The sequence below is a fragment of the Styela clava genome, chromosome 12 (assembly GCF_964204865.1).
Source record: "Styela clava chromosome 12, kaStyClav1.hap1.2, whole genome shotgun sequence".
Classification (NCBI taxonomy): Eukaryota; Metazoa; Chordata; class Ascidiacea; order Stolidobranchia; family Styelidae; genus Styela; species Styela clava.
Window position 1 is genome coordinate 13,799,622 of NC_135261.1, and position 23,449 is coordinate 13,823,070.

General features: G+C 33.4%; 1 protein-coding gene across 1 annotated transcript; it reads left to right on the forward strand.

Annotated features, from left to right (window-relative positions):
* Positions 1-4,441: 4,441 nt before the first annotated feature.
* Positions 4,442-23,204, forward strand: LOC120329201 (beta-1,4-galactosyltransferase 2-like). The gene is made up of 7 exons (XM_039395740.2): positions 4,442-5,239; positions 5,460-5,579; positions 6,900-7,016; positions 10,312-10,522; positions 11,245-11,395; positions 17,637-17,757; positions 20,363-23,204. The coding sequence occupies exons 1-7, from the start codon at positions 4,571-4,573 to the stop codon at positions 20,426-20,428; spliced, it is 1,455 nt and encodes a 484-aa protein (XP_039251674.2). The 5' UTR covers positions 4,442-4,570; the 3' UTR covers positions 20,429-23,204.
* The last annotated feature ends 245 nt before the right edge of the window (positions 23,205-23,449 follow it).

Genomic DNA, 23,449 nt, shown 5'->3' on the forward strand with positions numbered 1-23,449 from the left:
CGGTGCCAAAATTGCTCGGTAAAACATTCGTGCGGTACTTTACATTCCCTGCAAATTTCGGTTCAATTGGACTATTTTTACTATTGAAATAATCGATATTTCTTGCCATCTGACCGTTATCCTTCACTGCCCTAACTTCGGACAGTCATTTTCTTCACTGCGTAACCGCGACGCACAGAGAGAAAGAGGCTTCCGATGCGGATGACGTAATCACGTCGTTGCGTGAAGATAAGACGCTCGATCGTCGTCGTAACGTAACATTGACGTCACGACGAAAATGCATTATTTGAAACTTCCGTCGTCCTATGTTTACATCTTTCGTTCGTTATTTTCGAAACTTCAGATGAGTATAATAACACGTTAGTCATTTTAATTAGGAAATGCATACGTAAATATATCTGATGCAAACCGTTTCAATTCACAATGAAGTATTTTAACGGGCTTCTATCGAAGTCTTTGAAGTATTAATATTCTCGACGGATAGCTTTTTTTTATTCTGCGCGGTTATCTTTATAAATGATAATTTATATCAAACACACGGTAAATCCGATTGTAAAGTTTAATTTAAAATTCAACTTAATCTTGTAAACATGTAGGTCCCGTTTATTTGTTGGAGATCAAATTTATTTTTAATTTCGAGTGAATAAAATTCACCCAGGCCGTATTCAATAACTGTCATTTCGACTACTAATCATAAAATAATGGTTAAGTCAGTGCACTGTGCCATATGGACGTTGGAATTATCATAGTTTTATATATTCGATTTTTAACGTCATCGATTAAGTGTGACATGTATTTTCATTAATGTTATTTTGGCATATATTCATACATGACCGAACAAAATACAAAAATATTACATTGGTACGCCGTCTTTATCTTAACGGAAATTGTCATATTGGCTCCGTTGTGTCTGGCGTCAAAATTCATTTCCGAGACGCAGTGTGACGTCGTGTCGGAAGTGAGCGAAAAATAATCTACGTGAGGTTGACGTAATTTTTGACGCTGCGTGAAATCTTAATATTCTTACGGAATTTATAATTCAGAATTTTAGGTTTTATTTAAATCTCGTACGACATCTTGCGATCACTCAAATAAATTATATACATTGTTGTCGCCCTCTACCGAATGATGGTATTTTGACGATGATAGCTTCAGTAGGAGCGACGCTCTGCGCCGTTGAATGCCGGGCAGTCAATTTTCGGCAAAATTTCCGTTTTTTCACCAAAAAAATATTTATGCAACATTAAAAAAGATGAGAATAGATGTAGATATAACAGCGCAACCTATAATAATTAAAATTAGCAATATACGGCGCGTTTTAGCCAAGATATGGCCGTTCAAAAATTTTGTCCGAAGTTAGGAACTGTCCGAAGTTAGGCGCTTTTACGGTACCCGGTACCGTACGGTAGATAGATAGATGGTGAACATACGCCCAAATTTTGGGTCTAGTATAGTTTAGTACGGTACCACCATTGCAAAATATGTTATTCCTAGCCCCCACCCGACTATGCCATCCAAAAATTACGTCACTACGAGATCACCATCATGTCATACCGGTATGGCTTCTGGGCTTGCCAAAGTACCGGTACCGCCTACCTACCGGTATAACTACGATCGCCAGAAATGGCATCTGCGACGCCGATAACGAACTCGCTATAGCCGGCGATCTTTCTCCTATCGTGATCGTTGTGACTAGAAAACGAGAGAAATAGCTTGCTCGATTTCGGGTGATCGTCTCCGCGTTTTGGACGACCATCCGCATACTTTGGTGGGCCTTATTAGCCTACGCCAATGTGACGTCGAAATGGCGTAGTTTTCGGTGACGTAGTCAGGTGGGGGATAGGATTGACATATGCAAAAATTGTAGAGCCAGGCCAACTAGAAGTACATGTCTTACGAAACTACTGAACTATACCAGACCCCAATTTTTTTTAACTAGATCTGTAGGGGTCTCATGTAGTTTTGTACCGGTACCTCGTACGGTACCGGTACCGGTACCGTACTATACTTCTAGTGGGCGTATCATGACAATTTTTTCACGTACCGGTATCAATCCTAACCCCCACCTGACTACACCATCCAAAAATTACGTCAACTCGATGTCACAGTGACGTAATGGAGCCCTTCAAACTATACGAACTGCCATCCGAGACGCGCAAATGAGCACCCGAAATCGAACAGCCATTTCTCTCGTTTTCTCGTCGCAACGATCCCGATAGGATTGAGATCGCTGGCGTTAGTCAGTTCTTTATCGTCGGCGCCGATGCCATTTCGGGCGATCGTACGAGTATTTGGCAAGCTCTATGACGTGATTGTGACATCGTAGTGACGTAATTTTTGGATGGCGTAGTCAGGTAAGGGTTAGGATTGGCATGTCAAAAAATTGTTATGCTACGCCTACTAAAAGTATGTTTTTTTCTTTGCTTAATCATGTCCGTTTCTTACAATATACAATTAATGTGACCTCTGATGCTACATGTTGTCCCTGAGGGCCTTGAGCGAGTGCTAACATGCAACACATGATGTGAAATCCTCGATATTCATCGTCTTTTTCTATAAGGCATCTCCACAGTCTGACAGTGCTATAAATAATATAACAAATAAACAGTACAAACGGACGGAGGGCTTTTATTCATTGCTCCGAAACTTTATTCCTTCGTGATGTCACAAAATATGTTCCAAAATCTCTTACAGCCTTAGTTTAGTCACAATGTCTGTCTCGCACCAGCGCACATAATTTAGATAGGCGCTGAGAGTGTGTTCTTAATCGTATTGGCAAATGTTCTGCCAAATTTGGCAATAACTATATCAGTGGTTCTCAACCTTTTTGTCTTTGCGGACTAACCCTAACCCCTCAAAAGTTTTTTATTTGAAATTTAGTTTATAGCTTAAACTTCGAATACACTTAAAGGGATTTCTGCTGTTGTATATCAAAAGCAAGTCTTGAAATTAGTGGTCTTGTTTTTGATAACGATAGACGCATATCGTCATCGACGTTTAGTTGGTTACGAGACTTGGATTTGATTTGAACGAGAGCAGAAAATCCACTTTCACAAAGGTATTTGGATTCGAATGGAACAATAACACGTAATGCTTCCATCGATACTTTTGGGTCTGACGGCAAACTTGCGCACCAAAACTGAGAAAGTGATCATTGTAGCTGCTGCGTTCTCGTATTACCATTGTCATGTAATAACTCGTATTTGTCACAATAGGTCTACGGGAGATAAATCAAAATAGTTTTTGTAGGCTATTGTCACATTGTCATAGGCAGCAAATGTTCGATCGTATCACAATAAAATCGATATCAAACTGCAAATAATTTCGTAAAATCTTAATTTAATCGCGGACCCCCTGTAAAATCTTCGGGGATCCCCGGTTGAGAACCACTGAACTATAATAGTTTGGCTCGCGAGCCATGCATACCTGTATTATACAGTAAAGGCAAATGTTTGTGGGTCACGAGGTTTGATAATTTTTTATCAGTGTTGCATAAGGCCCACAGTTATATACACAGGAAATAGAATCCTATACCTGCATACTGAAAAATGCACTCGATGCAGGCTACAAAAAAGTGTCAGGACTCAAAATAGTTACACAGGACTTTTAAAATTCTGTGTTATAGCAGCAGTAATAGTCATATATGCATATAGCCTACTCAATTTCAGAATTTACACCACCGCAAATTTCCAGTAGACTCAATTTACATCAATTTTTTCAAACATCACAAAAAGACAATGAGTTATACTGAACTTATCCACTGGCGTTTTTAGAGTCTTTACCAGTGTGTGTCAAAGGGCACCAGGAAAATTTTTAAATATACAAATATATAGGTGTCATATGAAAGTTTCCAGAACAATTTTTTTCTCAAACAGAAAAAATTTCAGATACAAACACCTAAAACAATTTCATGATAGGTAGGCATGTGAGCTATATGCAATGAAATGAATCAAAAACCTATGAGCTATTGTTGCTACAAAGGACAAATCGTTTACTCAACACACAACAAAGTTAGCGAGGTTTACATACAAATGTACTCAATTAACCTCGTATACTCAATATGCCACTGTCAATGAATACTTTTTTAATTGATGCCTATCTTATTTATGCTTTTAAATCTGAACAGTCAATGATATCTAATGTTCGGCATTGCAACCACAAATTGAAATTTTTTCTAACTTGGGTGTGGTGGTTGGCATAGGATTTGATGAACCTGAGCTGTGTAATCTGTGAATTGTGATCCCAACATGGTTACATTTATTGCTTCAACTGTTAGGTCATTGTGCCCCCATATTATACCCATAATGAAATATACAATGTTATTGATAATCTACTAATCTAGTTGTTTAATTCAAATTGTGTTTGATCCTTTTCATGACACAATCTATTATCTGTCTTTTGAAGTTTAGTTCGCATCATTATTTGTAATTAATTGATAAATTAAAATAAATATTTCAGATGTAGGCTTCATACATTTAAGTTACAGGTTGGTTGCCACTGTTAACCCCATATGCATATATAACTAGGATTCTTGGAGTGGGATTTGACCAGCTAGTGGGGCCATCTGGCCATGTCGAATAAGGAGACTGAATCAGAGCGTCTTCTGAGCGAGGCTCCCACATTGGAAGTAACCAGGCAAGGCACCGGAAACGGAACTTCATTAAGTGTAACAGATTTGACAGAGATTCCCTATAAATGGATGTGCTGTAACTTTCGAATTCGGGTTGTCTGCATTGTATTATTACTACTTCTCCAGCTACCAATACTTGGGTATTATTATGTGACTTCTGATAACTATATTATGAAATTCACAAACTCTTATAAGGATGTATTCATGGAGGAAGTATTTGGACAAAGAGTGAACACTAATTTAACAACTACTCAAAGTATGTTGTTTTTCTCCACTGCAACGCATCAGTTTACGAAATCGAATTTTAGCGATGAGACTACAGTCAGTTCAACAACAATTTCAACTAGAAATGTATTTACAACGAATGCTGATAAAACACTATCAAATTTCTCGCCGACCTTAACCACTGTAATTAATAAAGCTGAAGAAGACACAACCGTGTTAAAATTACAAACTAATGCTACAACAGCTGTAGTAACAACGACTCAAAGTACTGTTGCTAACCCCACAACAGTTGTTAGTACCAGTTTTCCAACTACTGATTCACATTATGTTGCTGAGGATGGTTCTATATTGTCACAGTGTCCTCCAGAACCACCAAATTTACAGGTATTATATGTTATGTTCTTTAATGTGGTTTCAATAGAAAACTTTTGTAGCAGTGTAGCGTGTGACTTTTTGGTTTATGCCAAATAATATTATTATATCATATGTGTAACCCACTGCCATTTGATGCGTTTTCATTTGCACTAAATTACTTATGATTTGTTACTCTTAGTTGATTATGATTTACTCAGATTGTCCTAATTCACCGAATTTTATATTTCAGGGACCCCTTGCAATTTCATTCAAAGATCCACCAGATAGTTTTGAGAAGACAGTTTTAAATAATCCTCTCGTGACAGATGGGGGGCATGCGAAGCCACCACTTTGTCTAGCAAGACATAAAGTAAGATATGTCATTATTCATGACATTTAGCTAATGACAATGTTTGTTTTGGGACTTGATTGAAGTCTAAATGCACAAATCACTCATTAAGTACAAGGATGTAATTGGAATTGAGAGATGTTGACTTAGATCTTTAATAATATTCCAAGATAATTTTTCTTCATCAATGAAAATGCGATCTCAACTCTTTTGCATCACTATAGTCAATCTCTTTCAATTCAACTAGTGGCTAATTTTCCTTCTACGAAGCAGGGATTCCTGTTTGCCAATAAACTTTATGCCAACTGCTGTATGCTGACATTTAAAGTTTGAAAAATATTCAGATATTGATGTGTTGTTACTGATCACTTCTGGCTCAGGTCAGTTATCGATCATTTTGTTTCGATATAATAAATATTATGTGTTACCAATAGAACAATTCCGTTTAGGATATACCAGTGGTTCCCAAACTTTTTAGAGTTGGGACCCACTATTTATTACCACAGCTTATGGCGACCCACTACAGAACACAGCAATGGCTAATCATCGCAAAACTACTGTGTTTCCTGGAAAATAAGACCTGGCCTGAAAATAAGATAATAATTTGAATTTTCAAAATGATTTTAATTAAACCCTACTCTGAAAATGAATTTGAAATGTGTGGGAGAGGATAGGTTCATTGGCCTGAGGTAAGGTGAAGATCACATCACTATTCAAGATTGTGTGATAACACAATCATGATATTTGTCACTTGATTTTTGTATAAGAAATACAAATAAACACAATGGATGTCGGTTTATATATAATCATGATATTTGTCACTTGATTTTTGTATAAGAAATACAAATAAACACAATGGATGTCGGTTTATATATAGTGTTTAGTGAAAAATCTTGTGATTTTCTACAATGTAATTTTATTTTTGATAAATGAACACAAAAGACCTCTTCCAAAAAAAAACAGTGTTATTCTTCAAAAGAAAATAAATCTAGATCCTGTCTAAATTTCAGGGAAACGCGGTAAGAAGTGCTGTACAGTGTACAAAACTGTTATGCGTTAAAAAGCCACATGATCATTCTTTGTGTAGCAAATTTTCGTTCCTTTGAGAAGATCATAAAATGAAAACTTTCGAAGATTAGAATTTAATTTTAATTTAATTCTTTTTGTTTTTTTTAAAGATTTACATATGCGAGACGCCATCGATCCTAATAACCAGTATAATTAACCAAAGCTTTGCACACGACCCACTAAGATTCGTTTTGCGACCCACCAGTGGGTCGCGACCCGTAGTTTGGGGACCGCTGGTCTATACTTTAAATCAGAATTTATTTTTATTTCCAGCTGGCCATTATTATTCCATATCGGGACAGAGTTCAACATTTACAATATTTTGTTGAATATATGCATCCTATATTGCAGAGGCAACAGCTTGATTATCAAATATTTATCATTAATCAGGTATGTAACAGTTTAAAATTTAATATGCAAAGAAATGCTGTTAAATGGTGTAAAATATTCAGATTTGTTTATTGTGAGCCTCCTAAAGCTTGTGTGGTCTCAGTAAACTTTAAAAGCTGTCTGTACTCTAATGGAATTCTTATAACAAGCAGCTGATGCTTTTTATAGTTTTATAAAATGCCGGATCCAATTTAAGTCAGGTTTAAGCTAAGAGAAGTAATCTCCAATGTTGTCAATATCTAAATTTTGGGCTAATGAATTTCGTTTTTTTTGCAACTACATGTCAACTCCAGCAGACGTTTTGTGTGTTATATTTCTGTGTACACTGACATATAATTCTGTTTCTAATTGCTTACATGTTTTTTTAAACATATTTATCATTGACTTCTTGTGTGTCACCTGAGGCAAATTAAAGCACCGAACCATAAGTGATATATAGCTTGGGTGTGACCACTTTCTGTTCTTAATATGTATATAATTGACACATTTATCATATCCGTAATACTTCTGTATTGTGTAACCCTATTTCAGTAATTTTTTTTTTCAAACATTTTTACATTTAATGGGTAGGACAAATGTTATTTGAAATACAATTGAAAATATTTTAAAATCAAATTTTCATTTTTAGTTTGAAAATATTTACCTCTGGGTTATAAATCGAGTAAAGTGCATCAGATATAAAGGGTAGGCCAAATTTAGTGTTACACTTAATCAAAAAACAGACAAATAATAGAGTGATAATATAATTTGTATAAATTTATAACAAACAATTTATAATATTTATCATGAAATAATATGTTAGTGCTAAGTTGTTGTTAACCATATAAAACAATTTATAATATTTATCATGAAATAATATGCAAAGCAGACCATGTTTGTTACATCTTCAATGCGTACCTATGCCATGAAATGAAGCATTTCTAATTCATCACATATGGGTATAAATTATTTAATAAATTCTTTCAGTAACCTCTGGAATCTCTTCGGATTTTGAAATCCATAAATAAATAAAAATGATTTACTCTAGCATTCCCCTCCCCAATTTTTTTCTTCCATTTTGAGAATATAATTTTAAATTCTAGAATGTTCCTCCCCAATATTTTAGTCAGCTGAAACTGTGGATCTTAAACATAATAGCTTGAAGGGGGGGGGAGTTGACTTTGATGATCGTCTGGTCGTATCACTCCCTCCTGTCTATACCAAACTAATTTATTTCTTATTGTTATTTTTATTATTATTACGATGACTGTTATTTTTGGTTGACGAAAAAATAAATCTCTCTCTCTATGTTAGTGCTAAGTTGTTGTTAACCATATAAAACTCTATATTGTATGGGTATTTTTGTGTGATTAGTAAATAACCAGCAGGAAGTGATTAATCCTATCCTGCTTAATAATACTCTGTTCCTTCTGTTCTTGAGAATACTCTGATTTACAGACAAACATACTTCAAACAATGGTAACTAATTATTTTATTGATTCACTGTTATGCAATCAAAGTACCCAAAATATTGATAAAACGTGTACCTAAACAACAATTATTATTACCGGTAATTATTTAAATGTGTACATAAGGAAGATTAAATATAGAAATAAAAATTTAAAGAATTTCGTATCAGTTACTGAACGTTTGAGCAAATTTTTTTAGGCTCTTTGGGATTCGTTTTTGTGTGTGATGACATCATCAAGAATTGCGCACCTTGTGGCGGTTCCGCTTTTGCGTTAGTCGTTCAAATTAGTCTACTGTGACAGATTGCATATCTGTACTAGGCCTACTTCTTTTTGGCCTCCGTGTCCATATATTTGAGCATCGCTCTCTTGTGGAATGGTCAAGATGCTGCCGAGATACACGATCCGGCTGACGTCATCTCACTCAGGTTGAGTGTATGGGCACCGAATTTCAGTTCAAGTACCGCAACATTTTTTAAAGAATTTTTTGGCTGACTATCTGCTATTTCAGTATCAGGTCGTCCAACTACCTAGTATCACTGTATTACCATTATCAAGTAGAGTATTTTTAAATGAAACAACATTTAGAAACAAATATTTCACAGCTGTCAAATTCTGTAAAGTGTAAGTTGTAAATTATCTTTCCTATTGAAGAGTATTCATTAACAACCGTCTGTCATTGCAAATAAAAATAGAAAGATTGGTGTCAAAATTTATTTTAAATGAATTTTTCAAAATTGATGATATAATTATTCTCCCAAGGAAATTTATTATTATAAGAACTTGAATTAGAATATATTTTAACAATTACTGATTATACTATTTTCGCAGTATACCTACTTAACAAACAAACACAATATTCCATTTGATTGATCAAAAATATTCGTTTTACTTATTAGTAAAGAAAAGTCAAGTTTGCTCAACCCTAACTAATTTAGGGTTATTATTTATTGTATTTGCCTTGAGATACTTGCCTTTTTCCACTTGAAATACCATTTGCTAAGAGTCACATGGTTATATTTCATCGAAACCTATTTGATAGTATGTTGAAACATAACTAAATGAAAAAGTTTGGAATAGTCTGGACTCCCTGAGTAATTCATCATATTTTATCCTGTCATGTATAACTTACCGGTATTTGTAATTGATCATTTTATAGGTTTATTTCAAAAGAAATAAATTTTCTAGATTTTATTGCTTCCACACATTGAATAGAGACCAAGCCCCATAGAAAAACATTCAATTATGATGTAAAAGTTCATTGATTATGTTATGGAATAATCAAATATTTGAGAAAGTTATTTAATAAAGAAAAACGTTCTGAATATTCTAGTGTTAAAAAGAGTATTTTTTATTACTCCTATAATTAAGGAAATATTAAATATTTTTAGTTGTCTCTCGATTATAGGAAAAGTAATGCTTTTTACTTTCTATTGCATATTAATTGAGTGATTTTGAGATTATTTAGTCTCTGTATACATGTACCGGTATGTATATATAGTGTCTCTTGCCTTTTAGAACCATGCTATCATTTTGAACTCCTATCAACTTCCTTTATTAGGCCTACTGAAACGTTGTTGTTATCACTTTTGTTGTCTATGAACCTTATAAACAGGAAATAACCAGGAAGTAATTGATGTTTGAATCATCTTTGGCCCAAGAAAAAATGCTAGGCCATAACCTATGACCTGGTGTCGCTAGAGATGTTTTGATGAAAAATAACCAAGTCCAGTTCATTTTCTATTCAGGGTATTTTAACTTATTAGTCTGACCAACATTGGTGCCACAGTGATTGCGGTTCTATATTAAAAACAACTAATAGAAGTTCTCTTTTTTATCCTTTTTAGGCTGGCCACGGAAAATTCAATCGAGCAAAGTTGATGAATGTAGGATTTTTAGAGGCACTAAAACTGTATCCATTTACTTGTTTTGCGTTTCATGACGTTGATTTAGTTTTAGAAGATGATAGAAGTCTTTATTGGTGCTCGGATCGTCCTCGGCATTTGTCAGCTGGAGTCGATAAATTTAATTATGTATTGCCTTATTCCTCCATATTTGGTGAGTTTTATTAATAGAATATATTTATTTTTATGAATGATATTATTGAAAATATTAGAAATATTTTTATTAAAGTTCAATAAATATAGATACAATGATGGACAATAAACAACTATTTAATTTTCATACTATTTCAATTTATATTGTAAATATTTCAAGTTTATAATTTTGAATAACCGTAGATATTTGAATAAAACTGGATGATCCAAAAATATTATTGGGTCAAGGCATCAAACTATTCTTCAATAAGGCCTTATCTGTAGTACATTTGAAATGTCTTAAAAAAACAATAGATATTTTGAGATGTTAAACAAATTGATAACATTTCCATATGGTTTCTTATTGAACAATTTCGAATATTTACCGTAATTCGTGTTTGGTTCATGTCCAGCCGTGTGGTTATGTCTTTCCTTTTCTGGTATAATCTTGTAAATAGTTGTAATAATTATTATTTTTCCCATTATAAAGATGGATCAGCATTGTTGATAATGATTCTTGGATTATGTACCTGGCATGATTCTGTTGTCAGCTTAACCCAGCTTTTGGCCCAGAATGTTTGTTAACATAATGGTTAAAGCGTTCGGCTTCACTGGGTTGTCGTCACAATTTACACATCTCTGTTTCAAATCTCATGCCCCCCAAGCTCGCCCAGGATGTAATAAACTGTCTAGGGCCTAGGCAATGCTGAACAAGACAGATTCATGAGTTTTTTGTCTTTGTAGGTGGTGTCACACTATTATCGAAAGAACATATGGAAGCAATTAACGGATTTTCAAATGAATTTTGGGGTTGGGGAGGAGAAGACGACGATGTCTATAACAGATTGAATATTAAGGGATTTAAAATTATAAGATATCCAATGAATATCGCAAGGTAGATTTTATGATTTTTTTTAAACATAATTGGAGATAAGAGGGCATTATACAGTCTGTTTTATGACTCGTCATAAAAATGTTTACTTAAAATATTTGAAATGTAGCCTACATAAAATAATTTTTATTTTTATCTCAAATACTCTTGATTTGGTTTATAATATAAGACTGGTTTACAGCAAATTTGGTTATTACTCGGATTTTGGTATCAAATTGCCATCCTTGGTTATTAATATTATAGGTGATTATATAAATAGAGTTTATAATATTTTAAGTAAACCTTAATAAGAACAATAAAGTATGCATGTAGCGATGTAGGTAATATCACTTCAGTGCTACGTGTTTTCATATTTTTATTAATGAAATGCTGTTGAAATGACTTGATTTTATTGTAGTAAAATTTGTTGAATATCAAGCTCTGGTATATATTTCAACATGCCACTATTCTTATTTTTAATTCATCGGGTATGCCGTGTACACCAATTTCCTGATTATACTCAACAAACTTAGAATGAAATTTGGTTTCAAGTGATTCTTTGAGTAAAATACTCTGGTGGTCTCAATTAAATAATGGTTTTCCGCAATGTCAAGTCTCAAGTGTATACTTCAGACCTATTAGTTAAGGATGCTTAATTCTATTTAAACGCAATCCAGCAACCTAGTTTTTGGCGCCCTCGTCCTGGCTATTACAATGGATGTAGATTAATCTTGTGTGAGTATTTCGAGAATTTTTGAATAACAATGAGAAGTTATTTCTACTATGGCCAAATTATAATAATTGGTTTTTCTGTTGAATAATTTATTTCATTTCTTGACAATATGCTAAGATTTGATGGCACTAAAATAATGGAACCAATGACTCATCGTAATTAGTGAAAGAGCAAAAACAGAATTGTATAGAGCAGGGCTACTCAACTGGCGGACCACGGTCCGAATCCAGACCTTTTGAGTATTAAATTTGGACTACAGCCGCGTTTGACTTTGGATGCATTATTTGGTTTTTATTTCATAATCACGACATATTCCACCGAGGAAAAGAATGTCAGAGCACCGAAGCACGAGCAAGAATGCATTGTCAAGCAATGCATTCAAATTTTCGTTGCATAGTTGAAATATATTTTTGAAATGACCGGACCTCAGTAATTTTAAAATTTTGTATATGGACCTTCGGTGAAAATAGTCGAGTAGCCCTGGTATAGAGCATGAAGCTGAGCTTTGATCACAATGGCTCCGGCTTATTCAAATTGTCAGAACTTTCATAAAAACTTCGAACAATCCTATAATCATACAATGAAATTCATATAGTGGCTACATCATCAAAAATAAGTGATTGAAATTCTTGAAATTAGCAACACAAATTTAAGGCAATTATAACAACAAAAGCTCTATTTGCCTGTGTTATCAAGAGAGTCAAGCATCCTTGACAAAGTGAAGATAAAAACCTAATGGGCAATAGATTTGTAGTTAAGATACAAACTCAATGGTCAATAGATTTGAAGTGGGTGTTTTGTAGTTGAAATAAATAATCGTTATGTGTTATACTACTAAAAAAATTTTTAATTTAGTTTTTAGTCTGCGCTAGAGTGGCAGTTTCTCATTCCGGCATTGATTCAATCAGCAAATAATAGCCTATAAATACTCGCAGTAGGATAAAGTTGCTCATTTTAAGGTGTATTTTGAAATAGGAAGAATGATGGGTTTTTAATTTTTGAAATATTCATTTTCTTTTATTTCACTTCATTCGTTTCCACCAAAGCATTAACCTCTAGCGTTGAACTAGATGAATAGTGGTCTAATATAATATATCTGATAATGCTTCATTGAATAATCACGTTTGTGTCGGTCTTTCCCTTCAATGAATTCGTGCTGTTAGATTTTTATACAAATCAAGTAGGGTAATTATTTTGTAAACATTAAGGCGTGTTTCCAATCAAGCATAAATATCAGGTCGCTCATTCATGTGTTGAGTTGAGTAAATGGAATTAGTGAAAATTTATTCTTCAAGCATGGACCACACCTGATTACTATATTCCATCATTATCACATGATCGCATATTATATTAAATTTTTATTTTCGAGGTGACTAAAATTTTATAAAAAAATTCCTAGCTATAATTCAGAAACTGGTAACGTTGTGTGCTTATTCTTGTTTATTAATAGAGTGTAACAAGGGATGTCTAGAAATAGTTCAAAAAGGATTTAAAATTATTTTTTCTATTCAAAGGTGTGTGTAAGAACAATGATGAACAAAATTCCTTTTTCATTTGTTCGTTCTCATACTAAATCAGAATTAATGTCTAAATTTTATTCAAATAAAAACTAGAATTATAATTATCATCAGCAAAATAGTTATCAGGGTCTTTCAAATCATAACTAATTTTTATGACAATATTCTAGACTTTTGTGATAAATTATCACAGTACTATATGGGTATTCTCAGGACATTCTAAAAGAATCATAATCTAGTTTTGAAAGTTGAAAATTAGGGTCAATTTGAAAAATTTAATTTAAATGCAGTAATTGAAATTTAACGGTTTGACTTGATTTTATCAAACTAATAAACGCTTTAATTTGCCATGATGCATAATATAATACATAAAATATTGATGCAGGAAGTTTCAATATCACCGTGTCGGTAAATTACAGGAAGGCGTTCAAAAAGGTCGAATCATGTGTCATGTATATCATAAGATGTGAAATATACCTACAGAGTACCTTCATGTTCGTGAATTCACAGCAACATAGGTGCAAAGTTCTGGGTAATAGCCGAAACCAAATATTTCACTATTTCGAATACATTCCGAAATAATATTTTTGATTACCGTATATTATTTAAAAAAAATTCTAGAATTGGGGCATGTTCATATGTAAAATCACATAAATAACTATATCTTCATCTTGATCACATCTAAAACGACATAAATATAAAGGTCATCGTTTTCATGTGTTGTTTGTTATTATTTGAGATATCATACATTTTGATCTGCTTGTCTCTAGCAGCCCAAAATCTCTAATTTTCAAATATAAATATTCTGAATTTTTCCTAAATTCAAATTTTTTTAAAAATTGAATGTAATAAAATTCAAATGTATTCGAATATTCGATTTGTTTTGGACATTCCTGGTAATAGGTTATGTAAAGATAGTATTTGCTATAATTGTGTTGAGTCCTGAACTCTGTATTGCCAATATTTGATCAAACCATTAAATACCAACAAGTTCATTATTAATGAGTTTATATAATACAACACTTATGTGTTGACTGGTGGTTAATTATATAGTCAATATTCGAAAGCTGTAAACACTCCTGGTCAAAAATCAATAATACAACCATGTTTTACATGCTCTTTACATTATAACTGTACTTCTATTATTTAATTAATCATGTCATTATGTAATCCATTTGGATTTTTTATAATCAGCTGATCATAGACAGTTATTATGTTGTAATGACTAATGAGGTTTCGTTTTTGTCGGTATGTGATTATATTATTGCACTTTTAGCTTTGTCTTTTGCTTGAATAATTCACTTTGACTGTAGTAAGTTGGTATCATGTAAACCGTTGTTTTAACATTTGATGATTATGGAACAATGTTCTGCCAATAAATAGGAATAGGAACTTTCACTTTCTCTTAATTTGCTTAAAATTTCTTAAATAAATTTGCTTACTATTTTGTCAGTTTAGGTTCTAAGTATAAAAAGAGTATTGAATGTCATTCCCGTTAAATGTTATTTTCCAATTGAACTAATAGTTGGCAAAATTTCGAAATTTTTAGCTCTGGCATTTTGAGTATAGGTCATTTCTCTAATGTTATAAAAATACATGTGGTCAACTTACCGTAGTTGTTCTGTGCACGATCAGTTGTTTTTCTTCACGCTTTCAAACTGTTTGTTTTGGTTTGAATCATTCTGTTATTTCAAGTATTTCTATCGCCTGTACATATTTAAGTTTGGCGTTACCTATGTCACAAGTTGACATTATCCTGTGATATGAACCTAGTGACCCCGATTGATCGCAATTTTAGTTAAATGATCATGAAAAAACTTTTCTTCTACAACTTTTTTTCAAAGCTGAATTTTGTTTTATTATTCACTGTTTCTGGAACAGTGGTTTGCAACCATCTTTGGTGGACCTGAACCACAGTGGAACATTCCAGAGGCTCGAGGAACCTCTGTGCAATTCTTGTAAGGCTTAAAAATTGTATAAACTATAAAGATTGTCCTGTTCTGGAGATCCGTTTCCAGATGGGTATTTGTTTGAATATGTACGCAACAGCTGTCCAACAAAATTTTTTTGTATTGTGTTTAATACCATTCTGATTGTGAGATTTTTAAAAACACACCAATAGGATATTAACATAAGATTTTCATTTTTATCCAAATTTCCCACTCAATTTTTTTTGTTTAAATAATAAAATTTCTAAACTGATATGTTATGTAAGTAGGCCAATATTCTGATTGGTATATTTGAATAGTATTTTACTATTACTTTTACTTTCATTTACGGTAATTGTTGTCCAACAAGTGGAATTGGGAAAAGCATGATATTGTAATAAACTAAAGAATTGAATACAATTACAATTCATCCTCTAATGTACCCAAAGATTCAGATTATATTATTTAAATAAACAAGTTTGAATTACAGCAAGCTTTACCATTCCGAGCCAACTCGTTGAAAAGTATATATAAGTTGATAGTCATTTACTGTGATTTGTGTATCGGCTCAATTTCAGCAAATTTTTTTATGTCTATTTTCATATTTTTATGCTGCTGTACCAATAATAGTCCAAGACCAATTTGTACATTCATTATTTAAAAGCATTTTGTCGCGATCCTAAGCCATACACCTATGATACTCTATCTGTGTTAAATGTATCTCTTCCCTGTCTAAATTCCTGTTAATATTACTCCGTTTCTAATTGAATATTACTATTGGATCAAACATAGGCAGTAATTGCTTTTGTTTTTTATCATAGATCTATGCTCGATCTAATTAAGATTTAAGCTAGAGGGGTCGTCAATAATTCACTGGCCTTTTTGCCATTTGTTTTATTATTCATGAGATATCTATTCACCTTTCTTTTCTATTCTGGCCTAAACTAAACTAATTTGCATCCGCGGGAGTTGAAATGTGAAAAAAATCGATACGATGTCATTTCCAATGTCGCATCAGAATATTAAATTATCATTCACTGCGAGATTGTGTATTAAAATGAGAATATATTGTGGGAATCTTCTTGAGGGCAATCAACCAAAGCTAACAATTCTCTATAACAGGGATGGCGAACCTTTTTCAATGAATGGGTCAAAAGTTATATTTTTATCGCGGAACAGAAGAGAGTGGGTCACAGATATATGATCAATGTTTGTATCTATAAGAAACTTCTGAAACAAATCTTTTAGGCTTCTGTTGGTGTAGTTTCAGGCTTTACTTATGGAGCACTTCTATCAGGGACTTCTTATGGCTCTCGATTTTATGAAATTAGAGTGCAAAAACACGCATATGAATTACCATAAACGTTGAGGATGATGCGGTAAATTTTTTTACGGTTCCAAAGAGTTTGGAGGAAATCCCACCCTGACAGTGTTCTATTTTTCGATCAACTTTCAACCTCATTAAGGCACTTTTACACTGCCCCATTGTTATTTCAGATTTCTAGGCTTTTATTTCAAGTCTGAAAGATTTTGTTCTCTTAACGGTATTGTGGGCGAGAAACTAATAAAATACAAAGTAGCATCTAGTTCTCGCATAACCCCTAAAACAGTCTGCAGATAAACTTCCGAAAGAGACCAGACATAGTGACAAATTTACATATCAGTTGCATTGTTATGTCATAAACGATATCAGAGCCAATAGCTGAATAATGGTTCACAGCGGTGCAGACATGCGTCCAAGATTAGGGGTTTTGAAAATTACCATACCAGCCCGAAATTAAAAATTTGAATATGAGCCCTCGCGGCCTTGACTGCCCAACTGACGGTAGATTATAATAGTTTAGGTATTGTTAAATTAATTTAAAGCCGGTTTTGTCAATTTTTATCACTGATATGTTAGCATTTTTTATTATTTTATTCGTGTCTTGGCGGGTCACGAATAAAACGCGGTGGGTCACTTTGTGACCCGCGGGACAGTGGTTCACCATCCCTGCTCTATAACATATATATTGCAAATACACTTGTTTTGTGCATTATATATTTGGGACATATGATGATAATGATAATATCTCTTTTTTCATGTTAAGGTATAAAATGATAACACATAAACATGAGAAAGGAAACGAAGCAAATCCGAGAAGGTTTGAAATGATCAGAAAAACGAGACTAACATATCAAAAAGATGGACTGAATAGTATACAATATAAGGTTTGTAAATCGAAATGATTATTGCCATAAAATTTTCCAATTAATCGAACACATAAAAAGTGTTCTATATTCTGCTTACTTTTTATGGTCTTTGCTGTGAATGCTGAAGATATATGATGATTGGGTTTATACAGGACTAACGGCTTATCGTTCTATGCCAGTGGTTCCTAACCTTTGCGATCCTGCTGAACCCCTGCGCTATTCTGCAATCCTGCACCCCATCGTATTGAGCGGTTGAAACTAGGAGCTCAATGAGAACTTTACGAAGACGAAGCTAATTTTGCGCAAAATTATAGAAAAGAATCATCGTGGTGTGGGTGTGTGTCGAAATAGTCATTGTTGTGTGGTGTCGGTGGCAGTGGAAAGAAGATGCTTTTTGTTATTAGATCATGTGAGTGAAAGGGCGAAAAACTGATAATGCAAAAATTGCTACTACGGAAATCCGTAAGATGATATGTTGCCTCAAAATTGTAGCTCATGTCATTCGTTTCCCAAACTTCATATTGCAAAGAACTGCGGATAAAAACGTTTGTTAATTGTTTATAGAAATAGGGATATCGTATGACTCAATGCCATATTGTGGTTGTCCAGAACGAATGTTGATAATTTTAAGAAAAGCTGTGCAATAACATATTTTTTAGCAACAAATTTAGTGAAATTCGAACACGCACAGATTTTATATTATTTATGTACACTTACTTCCTGTCTTCGACTTGTCCGTTAACTTGAGTTACAATATATCAGTAGACCATGAATGAGGTTTCGGTCAAGCATTACTTAACATAAAACCTCAAGACAATCCCCTAAGACATTTTGTACCCATAAGCATGAGGCAGCTAAAAGCGCTATAATAAAAAAGTACATCCAAGCGTAAAACATCTGTGACAATATGAGTTCGACGGAGTGTACTGGAATTATTAAGTTGTAACATTCATTTACAGCAGGGGTCGGGAACTTTCTTGGAAGCTACACACAGTATTGTGAGTTGTTTGAACGTGTAAGTTTTTATATCTGCAGGCTGGGTCTTGGGAAGGTTTCATGATATACAACTCCTTAGAGGACGACCTCCGTCGAACCCCTGGAAGAGCTCTATTTACCCCAGGAGTTCGATCGAACCCATGTTAGAAACACTGGGATAAAAAGATTGTTTTAAAGAAATAGAGAATAGAGATAGTAAAGTCATCCAGGACGGGTGATGATAATTCCAAACGAAATTTTGCCAATTCTATCATTTATTGAACCTCAAATATGCCAGGTTTCATATTCATTCGTGTACACTCACTTCCAATTTTCAACTTGTTCATAATAATGAGCTACATTTTACTGGTAGATTATGAATTTGAACATTGACGCAAAATTTTAACTTAAAATTGTGAGGTTTGTTACAACAACCTAAGATAAGATAGCAGAAAGTATGTTAAACGCTATCATGCAGAAGTACACAAAGCGTGAGACCTGTGGCGATACATCGCATTCCCGATGAACTGGGAATCAAGATATAGCTGTCAATGAAGTTCCAATAAACTTTTATCTGTGCGAAACTGCACATAGTTATAAGCTGAACGTGTAAGTTTGAATATCTGCGGTAAAATATAGTAATTTTTACATACGAAAATAGCTGGGTAATGGAGGACTTCATAGCGTAGGATTATTTCAGAGGACCTTCGTCGAACCCCTGGAACAGTTTACCTAACCCCAGAGGTTCGATCGAACTCGGGTTAAGAAACACTGTTTGTTCTATGCATTTTGCAGATGGATACAAATGCATATAATGCAAGGATGCTGTAGAAAGAGGAAAGATAACTATTCCAAGTGATTCAAGAGTTGGCCTAGGAATGTTATAAAAAATATATTTGTGTTAGTGTCCAGCAAACTCTTGCATCACTCAGGAAAGATATATGAATTAAAAAAAATTATCTAGTAATTGATGCACTTTGTGTTAAGCTTTAGGAATATGTTCTCTGTCATACAACTGTTCACTCTTATTTCGAATACATTTGGTGATATTGATACATTCGTTATATTTAAGATATTGAATCCCTGCCAGCACATGGCGGATTACATATCTAAGTCTATGCATATGGAATGATTTAACTACTGTCTGACCTAGGCCTGTAGCCTGACAAAAGGTAGTATTCCACTATATGGTTAAGTTTTATCATCTTCACTCTTCACTCCCCAGGATAAATAGAGTATGGTGAATTTGATACTTTCCATGATGACAATCACAGACAAAATTTTCTCAGAAACTCGTAATTGACCAAGCTTCCCCCAACAGTTTATTAAAGAAAGCTCGCATACACTAAACTTTTTGTAATAAAAATCTGATTCCTACGGATAAATTTCACATTTTTTTTTGTTAATTTGGGATGGAGTCAAAATTTTTTTCGGGTCAAAGTCGACAATTTTTAAAACCAGTATTCCGAGTTGATTGCAAATTGTTCCAACCGTTACAGCCTTGCTTTGAAGTAAATCTTTCAGAGAAGTATCAATTTTTTGCCTTGCATATCTATATAGCATTCAAGTGGAATTTCAATGCCACACAACCTGACATAGAAATAAAAACCGGTATAGTTCAATTCCAATTAAATATTTTATTTTTCAGGTTTTAAGCGTTGAGCAGCAGCCTTTGTACACAAATGTCACTGTCGATATCCTTGGTCCGCCCTAGGAAAATTATATCGATCGAACGGAAAAAAGATCAAGTATCTCTGCCTTATTCAATGTGTGACTAGTTATGGACTCATCCATATCATGTTTCACTAGTCTTAAAGCATCAGTGATCAGTGAAAATATTATGCTTCCAGTGAGATGTAAATGGTAACCATTCAGGCTTCGTGATACGTAATTATCTTCAAAATGCAGTATCAAGGTGCACCACTTCTTAACGGTAGTTTGAGAAGAGTTGAAATCTTTCTGACAGTTTTTTCTCATTTTCTGTCACTTGATAAGCCTAATTTACTGCTTTCCACTGTATATAGAATTAATGGTAAATGCACGTAATGCCTCATATTTATAAGCTTCTTAAAGTTAATCTTGACATGCATTCTGTTGCTCTACTAATATCTAGAAAGACTAAGCTAACATAAATTTTTATTATTCAGCCGTAGTTGCATTATTGTTTGGATTTCAAATTATTTTTTTTGGAATTTATAGAGCTTTATCTTCTCATATTTTCCAAATAGTGTTGCTTATAAACATAGTTTCTAGGTTTTCGATAGGTTCACTCTGGAAACCATCCACTCTTCAATATACTTGTCATTTTCAGAACTTTCTAAAATCATAATACGTTTTTGTTTTATGTAACCCAGTTCACTGAGAGAATAGTGCACAGTAATCAGAATAATCTACTGCATAGTTGATAATTTAAAAATGTCATCAAATTTGGAGTAATATGAAACAATTTCACTCCAAAAATTTGCTCACCCAACATGCATATGTTCATATTCCCAAAGCCCATAGGCTAAATTTTTTATTGTTAAATAAATGGCATAATAGTAAAATACAATTGCCTAAGACTATTCAGCCATCTAACCTGAATACCAAATAGGAATGGTTGAATTACCAAATAGCTAGAGTAATACACAAACACACTGTAATTTATGAGTCGCATTGATTCAATGTCTTGGTCATTCAATAACTAAATAATTCGGCCCTACCTCGTGTTAATTTGTAAGCACGAGAAGAATTATAACCTAGACAAAAATTTAGATGAAATTTTGCTCAAATTTTTTTGTGCAATTAAACTATTCTGTGAATATTTTAGTGACAAAATCAAAAGGCATGATTTATCTGTGTATTCACCCAATCAGAAATGAATTTTTAAGATATTTTTCTGAACTACACTAATATCACCTGATCTTTCTATTCTTTTTCTTATTTACGATTTGTTCGCTGCTTCTACTCCGCAGTGTTAATTGATATCCAAGCACTTGTCAAATAACCTCATTTAGCCGATGCAGAATCGATAATGGGTTAAGGCTATACATTAGTATAGCAGGATTTATGATGCATTTTATTTAAGAATCGCAAACTGTGTTATTTCGAAACACCAAAGCAACTATTGGAAATTAATTGTTGATTAGTTTTAGCATTAAATCCTCATTTCATCAAGACCGTTTTTGATCACTGCATCTAAAATAAAACCCTCTTGGAGACAAACTGGCAGTTATACCCTAATTTCCAAAAAATTGCTAAGAATTAAAAAATGAAAACTGAAACTTTCTATGTGCAAAGATATTGCTTGGAAGTTCGCAAACATGCATGCTTGTAAGAAAATACCTGCAATTGTCCTAATTTTGTTCATATTCATGAAATTATAGTGCCGGATTTGGTACAATCCAATACCTGTTATAATTTTGTTTTTGAAATCATTTAACCAAGTTTGTGAATTTGAATAGATTTTAATTTTTTATTCACTGTAAAAATCCTGTTTATGATATATCTGTGTGCGGAATACTGTATGTTGGTAATTGCATTAGTATGAATCAGACATCCAGTTTCCAAGCAATTCTATCTTTGCTAAGTATGGCCGAGGACGGATTTTACTGCTTTCATAGTAAATCATGTTTCGCCTTGCCAGGTTTGGTGCAAACCTCAATATTTGAGCCATTGTTGAATACGGACAGTCGTTATTTTATTGAAAATATTTTATTTAGTGAAAATATATTTGATCATCCGTTATTTTATTGTTAGATATTTCCTTTTAAAGGGGTTCGACTTAATACGATATGATTTTATTGTAAATTCAAAAGAAATTTGATAGGTTTAGCACAATAGAATTTTGTCTAAAACTTTTGTAGGTTAGTTTTATTGTGAAATAGTTGTGATAAGTTTCTTTTATATAATATTAGATTCCCCATATCACATGACTAGCAATATTACACTGATTAAATTTTAAATCATACTTTTTATGTGCTGCCTAAAATTGTTTTAAAAGAGAATCAGTGTAGTAAACTTTTCATGAGATAATATTTATTTGCATATTTCTAAAGCTGTTTATGCCGAACTACATTATTACCCAAATTCTGACAAATGTCATATTTCATTAGTCTCTGATTTTACCCCGTCCCAATTTATGTTGAATTCATATCATATTCGAAAATTGAGTCTTAGTGTTGTGCTAAAATAAGTTATCTACCAGGATTCATAAATACCATTTTCCATTGGAACCAGATATTCCCGTTCGGTCGTAATTTTTTGCGAAATATTGCCGCATCTTGAAAGAGCTAAAGTTAAAGTTACATATGTGATTTTTTTGCTGGCTGTCTTTATCTGTTCTTGCATCCTGTCTAAAAATTGGTGAAGTTTCAATTTTATCATTAGTGCATTCTTTCTTCAAATTCTTGACTGTATTTTTGAATGAGTGTATTCCGTAGGCCTATATCAATTTAATTATTTTATTTACAACAATCAATTAACATAAAATAGATATATCTTTCAATGTAGACATCTATAGATGACGAAAGTAGAAAGCGCTATGGAGATTGCTAGAACAAGAGAGCAACTATCAAATATATGGACATCAAGGTCTTGCATCGGTAAAGTAAGATTTTAACTGAACAGCGAGCGAGTTTGTTAAGAGGCCCGGACGTAGACGGTCAATCGTTCTGTAGATGTCCAAGCGAGTTTGAAATAAAAATAGACAGTTTTCCGGCGTCTTCGGTCATCTTTAAATGTGAGGATTTGGAAT

Bases quoted from the DNA above. Each gene is read 5' to 3' on its own strand.
- LOC120329201 (XM_039395740.2), top strand. From the start codon at position 4,571: ATGTCGAATAAGGAGACTGAATCAGAGCGTCTTCTGAGCGAGGCTCCC. The intron at 5,240-5,459 runs GTATTATATGTT...TTTATATTTCAG, and splicing joins CAGAACCACCAAATTTACAG to GGACCCCTTGCAATTTCATT. The intron at 11,396-17,636 runs GTAGATTTTATG...TTTCATGTTAAG, and splicing joins TATCCAATGAATATCGCAAG to GTATAAAATGATAACACATA.